This window comes from Rhinatrema bivittatum, unplaced genomic scaffold (genome assembly GCF_901001135.1).
Source record: "Rhinatrema bivittatum unplaced genomic scaffold, aRhiBiv1.1, whole genome shotgun sequence".
Classification (NCBI taxonomy): domain Eukaryota; kingdom Metazoa; phylum Chordata; class Amphibia; order Gymnophiona; family Rhinatrematidae; genus Rhinatrema; species Rhinatrema bivittatum.
The window spans coordinates 60,966-67,561 of NW_021821461.1; the positions used below are offsets into that span (position 1 = coordinate 60,966).

Genomic DNA, 6,596 nt, shown 5'->3' on the forward strand with positions numbered 1-6,596 from the left:
TACTACTACTTTATAGAACGTAGTAGTAAAATAAAGTTATTAAAATATTATACAGCCCATCCTCAGAAATCTGCACTGGCTACCAATAAGCTTTAGAATCCTACTCAAGTCCCTCACCATCATTCACAACCAGGTCCCTCTCGACCTTCAATTCCCACTCAGACTCCACACCTCTTCAAGACCTATCAGGGAAGCTTACAAAGGATCTCTGCACGCCCCTCCAACCAAATCCACCCATCATTCTGCCACTAGAGAACTGGCCTTCTCAACAGCGGGGCCAGCCATCTGGAATGCTATTCCCCTGATCTCAGGACAGGAACTCCATTTCTGACCCTGTATATTATTGTTATAGTTACCAAGTTTATCTTCTGCTTCTGGCTTCTTCATCTCCCTAGTTCCATTGCCCTTGTTTATTGTAACTTTGCCTCTTCTTCTATGTTAATGTTATAATCCCCGGTTCCATGTAAACCGATACGATATGATCTGTATCATGAATGTCGGTATAAAAAAAAAAAAGCACTAAATAAATAAATAAATAAGTAAATAAATACATTTTGAGAATAGTGCTGTTTGCTGCTGCTCTTCTGCCTATTCCTGTGTATTTTCCATTCTCCAGTCTCTTTGTAAAAGGCTTGTTTAAAAAGCCACGTTTTAAACTTTTCTTGAAGGTTTTGAGATCCCTTTGTATGACGTGGATGAGGAGAATGCCCAGTGGGGTAGAGTAGGTGCTCATGTTACAGGGGTCAGGGAGGAAGATCATTTCCTTACTTTATAAAGCCTGAATCTCAATGATGGGTGAATTGATGGACAGTGGACCAGAGATCTGGTGCTTCAACCGCTGGAAAGAGAGTGGGACAGAATTTGGAAAAAAAAGAATCACAAAATCTCCATATTCAGTCGCAGAACAGAACTTATGTAGAAGCTGAATAGGAAAACCTATAGAGATACCCCTTATATTTTGTGAAGTTCTCACCTTCTTCTTCCCCTTGAGTTGGAGGGGGTGCAGAGAAATAGGATCCTACACGCATGCCTGGTGGGGATGTCTGCTAGTGAGGAGATTGAGGATGAAGGAGGGACAGAGGATTGTGTACATTCTGGGCTGCCAAAACATTTCAAAACCTGTTACATGTTTGCTCAGGCTATGGAATGATGTGTCTATTGCTGGGGTGCAGCGTTACACTCTTGTGTGGAGGAGATAATGAGACGTTTAGTGGAGTATTTCACCGACTATGGTCTAGGGTTGATTCCAGTTTTAGTTGATTTGAAAATTGTATAATTAATGCTCAGTCAGTGAGAAAGAAATATCAGGAGGATAGCAAATGTAACCCCCAATATTTAAAAAGGGCTCCAGGGGTGATCCGGGAAAACTACAGACCGGTTAGCCTGACTTCAGTGCCAGGAAAAATAGTGGAAAGTGTTCTAAACATCAAAATCACAGACATATAGAAAGACATGGTTTTAATGAACAAAGTCAGCATGGCTTTACCCAGGGCAAGTCTTGCCTCACAAATCTGCTTCACTTTTTGAAGGAGTTAATAAACATGTGGATAAAGGTGAACCGGTTAGATGTGGTATACTTGGATTTTACGAAGGCGTTTTGACAAAGTTCCTCATGAGAGGCTTCTAGGAGAAAGTAAAAAGTCATGGATAGGTGGCGATGGCCTTTCCTGGATTACAACTGGTTAAAAGTCAGGAGAACAGAGAGTGGAGGATTAAATGGGCAATTTTCTCAGTGGAAGGGAGTGGGCAGTGGAGTGCCTCAGGGATCTGTATTGGGACCCTTACTTTTCAATATATTTATAAATGATCTGAAAGAAATACGACGAGCGAGATAATCAAATTTGCAGATGATACAAAATTGTTTCAGAGTAGTTAAATCACAGCAGATTGTGATAAATTGCAGGAAGACCTTGTGAGACTGGAAAATTGGGCATCCAAATTGGCAGATGAAATTTAAGGTGGATAAGTGCAAGGTGATGCATATAGGGAAAAAATAACCATTGCTATAATTACACAATGTTGGATTCCATGTTAGGTGTTACAACCCAAGAAAGAGATCTAGGTGTCATAGTGGATAACACATTGAAATCGTCGGTTCAGTGTGCTGCAGCAGTCAAAAAAGCAAACAGAATGCTGGGAATTATTAGAAAGGGAATGGTGAATAAAACCGAAAATGTCATAATGCCTCTGTATCGCTCCATGGTGAGGCCGCACCTTGAATACTGTGTATAATTCTGGTCGCCGCATCTCAAAAAAAGATATAATTGCAATGGAGAAGGTACAGAGAAGGGCTACCAAAAATGATAAGGGGAATGGAACAACTCCCCTATGAGGAAAGACTAAAGAGGTTAGGACTTTTCAGGCTTGGAGAAGAGACGGACTGATGGGGGATATGATAGAGGTGTTTAAAATCATGAGAGGTCTAGAACGGGTAGAGTGTGAATCCCCCCGGGGTTATTTACTCTTTCGGGATAGTAGAAAGGGGGACTAGGGGACACTCCATGAAGTGAGCATGGGGCACATTTAAAACTAATCGGCAGAAAAAGTTCTTTTTACTCAACGCACCAATTTAAACTCTGGAATTTGTTGCCAGAGAACTGTGGTTTCGTGCAGTTAGTATAGCTTGTGTGTTAAAAGGATTGGGATATAGTTCTTGGATGGAGAAGCCCATTACTTGCTATTAAGTTCACTTAGAGAATAGCCACTGCCATTAGCAATGGTTACATGGAATAGACTTAGTTTTTGGGTACTTGCCAGGTTCTTATGGCCTGGATTGGCCACTGTTGGAAACAGGATGCTGGGCTTGATGGACCCTTGGTCTGACCCAGTATGGCATTTTCTTATGTTCTTATGTTGAGGAGAAACCTGATGTGTTTTGTATTGTAGAAAGTTGGCTTCTAGATTCAGATCTAGTTACTATTAATCAGATCAGTCCTAGAGGCTATACTTTTTTTTTCTCAGCCAAGGGCAAAGGGTAGGGGAGGTGGGCTATTGATCATTTTTCAAGAATCTCTGAATTTGAAATCTCAAAATCTTAGTGGAGCATTGAACCAGGAATTATTACTTGTTCATTCTTTGAATTTTTCCATCTGTTTATTGTCCGCCTAAAGTATTACAGTCAAATGTATCTTTGTTATTTGAGCAGTGATTATTAGCTTCAACAAGTTTGAGCAATATGATTTTACTAAGAGATTTTAATTTACCTTTCAATCACATTTCGGATGATTCTCAGACCCAATTATTCAATGATATCTTAGGCTTGTTAGGATGGTCTCAAGTTATTCATGTACCCACTCACCGCTTGGGCAATGTTCTTGATTTAGTATTCATTAATGATTGTGCAAACTTCCAGTTAACACATACCCCAGATGTGAAATCTGTTCCATGGTCTGATCATTCGTTGAATAGCTTTTCCTTAAAGGGTTTAGACAAGGGAATGAGCATGTCGAATTCTTGCTGTAATTTTGTGAAAAGATCGTTTGTGGTTATTAGTAAGCTTAAAGAAGCTCTTACTGTAATTCCTGATTATTCAGAAGCTGATGACATCAATAGCTACTTTAATAAATGGTCATTCTATTTAAATGATACGCTAAATACTATTGCGCCTCTGAAATCTTTCTCATTTTCTAAACATAACAGTAAAACATGTCAACCGTGGAATTCTCCATCTTTAATTCTTTCTCGTCAACAGTTAAGGAAAAAGGAACGTAAATGGGTAAAGCATCCTTCTCGTGAGAATGCTTCTTCCTATAGAACATCTTTATTAAAATATCAAACAGATACACTAAATGCTAAAAAGGAGTACTATTCAAAAAAAATGAATGAGCTAGGCAATAGTCCTAAAGCCTTGTTTAATTTAGTGCACAAATTAACTAATGCTCAGAAGGCAAAAAGTTCTAGCCCTACTACACTCTCAGCTGAGATGTTTGCAAAATATTCTCTGTAAAATTAGAGAATCTTTTTCTGCTTTTTAAAGATGTGACTCTTTGTCCTTTTGACAATACTTTATGTATCTCTGATGTCTGGTCTGAGTTTGAGTTAGTCTCTTCCATGGAAATCTCAAATATAATATTATATCTGAATAATACAGTGTGCCCAATCTTAAATGTTTCTACAGTGACTTTAGAGCCTTATTTGATTTAATGAAAGCTTCCATTACACACATAGTAAATACTTCTCTTTCTACAGGAGTAATGCCTACTGCTCTGAAAACTGCTCTAGTTAAGCCTTTTATTAAAAAAAGCAACATTTAGATGCTAGTAATTTAGCGAATTATAGGCCTATTTCCTCACTTCCTCTCATCGCAAAGGTCATCGAAGGCATTGTTCTAAAGCAATTGACAGATTATTTGGAGAATAAGGAAATCTTAAGTCCTCATCAATTTGGCTTTCGTCGTGGTCTAAGTACTGAATTACTTCCTCATTTCTTTGATTGACTCCATCAAACGTAGTCTTGAAGGAGGTCAACAATTTCTTCTGGTTTTCTCTCGACATTACATCTGCATTCGATTCTGTTGATCATCAGCTTCTCATACTTCGTCTTCGAGAATGTGGTATATTTGGTACAGTCCTTGCATGGTTCAATAGTTATCTTCTGGTCTTTATCAATCTGTCAGATTCAATCAACAATCTTCTTCACTTCAATTGTTAAAGCTGGGTGCCCCGCAAGGCTCTGCCTTGTCGGCAATGTTATTTAATATATATCTTGCCCCCATTGCAAAATTGTTGGCCATCATAACTGATGGCTTTAAAATCTACGCTGACGATATTCAGTTTATATTAACGTTCAAAATTCCTGGCAGGAAACAGTTGATACTCTTCATTTATTTATGGATATCATTAAATGTTGGTTAAAACAAATAAACTACTGTTAAATGCTAATAAGACCAAATCTTTGCTGATTCATCATCCACATTCCACACCTCTTCATAATTCGATATGCATTGATAACATTTCATTCTCTTTAGATAAACCCATTATGAGTTTGGGTGTGTTACTTGGTGCGACACTTTCTTTTAAATTTCACATTAGATCTCTCATTAAAATTGTTTTTTTCAAACTTCGGCTCATTGCCGGTTTACGGCATTTATGGTATGATCATGATTTTCTTACAGTCGTACGAGCAATTATCTTTCCCCACGTAGATTACTGTAATAGTCTCTTTATTGGACTTCCTAAGGCGATATTACATTCGATGTAATTATTGCTTAATTCAGCCGCACGGCTTGTTTCCCATTCAAAGCGTTCTGAACATATATCTCCCATTTTGTGTAAACTCAATTCAACTGGTTACCAATTTCAGATCGGATTGTCTTTAAAGTTGTTATGATCGTTTTCAAGCTTTTAGCTTCAGATTCTTCATATTGGTTAAACGCATTGTTGCGAATTTACAAACCTGTGAGAAGTTTAAGATCTTCCCAACTAAATCTTCTAGAAATCCCATCAGTGCGGCAAGCACATTTGTTTTGTGCTAGAGAGGACCTCATTTTCTATTGCTGCGCCAGCTCAATGGAATCTTATTCCTTTTGAACTTTGATCCTTAGATGATGTAAAAAAATGTAACAGCTACTGAAAGAGTATTTGCTCCAACGTGCCTTTAATGTATGTTAGAGAGACCCAGTGAGAATAATGTTAATTTTCAGTTGTGAGATATATTATAAAGGTATTTAGAGCTCATGATTATTTAGTTTATCTAAATATGTTTTGATTATGTTAGTTTCTGTGAAATTAAAAATGTGTGTGTGTTAAGTGTATGATTGTGTATATGCTTGACAAATTTATTATGTATGTTTTTACTGTATATGGCCTAGGCCTGTCTGTGTTAGGCGATCAATACATTTTAATAAATGAGAATGAAAAAAAAAAAGTGAGTGCTCATGTTATGAATGTGTTTCCTCCTCTCTGCAGCGGATGTAACTCTGGATCCTGAAACTGCTCATCCCCAGCTCGACCTGTCTAAGGATTTGAAATGTGTCAGACGGGGAGCCCCAGCACGGAAGGTGCCCGACAGTCCGAAGAGATTTGATTCTGAGCTCTATGTGCTGGGGCATGAAGGTTTCACCACTGGGAGACATTACTGGGAGGTGGAGGTGGGAGATGGCAGGGGCTGGGATTTGGGGGTCTGCAGAGAGTCTGTGAGGAGGAAGGGGGGGTATCATACCTTCACCTGGGGAGGGGTACTGGGCAGTGGGGCAGGGTTCTTTAAATGGATACTGGGCCCTTACCTACCGCGTGACTGAGCTCTTTGTGAGTGAGAACCTCCGGGCTGTGGGGGTATTTCTGGACTGTGATGCGGGGGAAGTTTCATTTTACAATGCAGAGAATAAATCTCATCTCTATAGCTTTACTTCACCCCTTCACCTGGCACTCTCCGGCCTTTCTTCTGTCCTTATGAGGGAGCTCTGAGGATCCGCCCGGTGCCAGGCAGGACATGAGAGCCGCGGGCTCAGGAATATCAGCTCCCTTCTCTGCAATCCCAGTATCCACCTTCTCCCACACTTTCACTCTATTAGCGGAGCTCTGAGGATTTTCCAGATTTCTGTTGAATGTGTTACGAAATAAGCGTGCCCACTCCCCTTGATCTGGACTAATTACCCT

The 6,596-nt window shown here is 39.4% G+C and overlaps 1 protein-coding gene across 1 annotated transcript in view; it reads left to right on the top strand.

Annotated features, from left to right (window-relative positions):
* LOC115082672 (E3 ubiquitin-protein ligase TRIM39-like) overlaps positions 1 to 6,088 on the top strand; it is a gene marked incomplete at its 3' end in the record, with an annotated part of 65,384 nt that extends 59,296 nt beyond the window's left edge. Inside the window, exon 8 of the mRNA XM_029586867.1 lies at positions 5,907 to 6,088. Coding sequence (XP_029442727.1) covers positions 5,907 to 6,088 — 182 coding nt within the window. The remainder of the gene's footprint in view (positions 1 to 5,906) is intronic.
* Between the last annotated feature and the right edge of the window lie 508 nt (positions 6,089 to 6,596).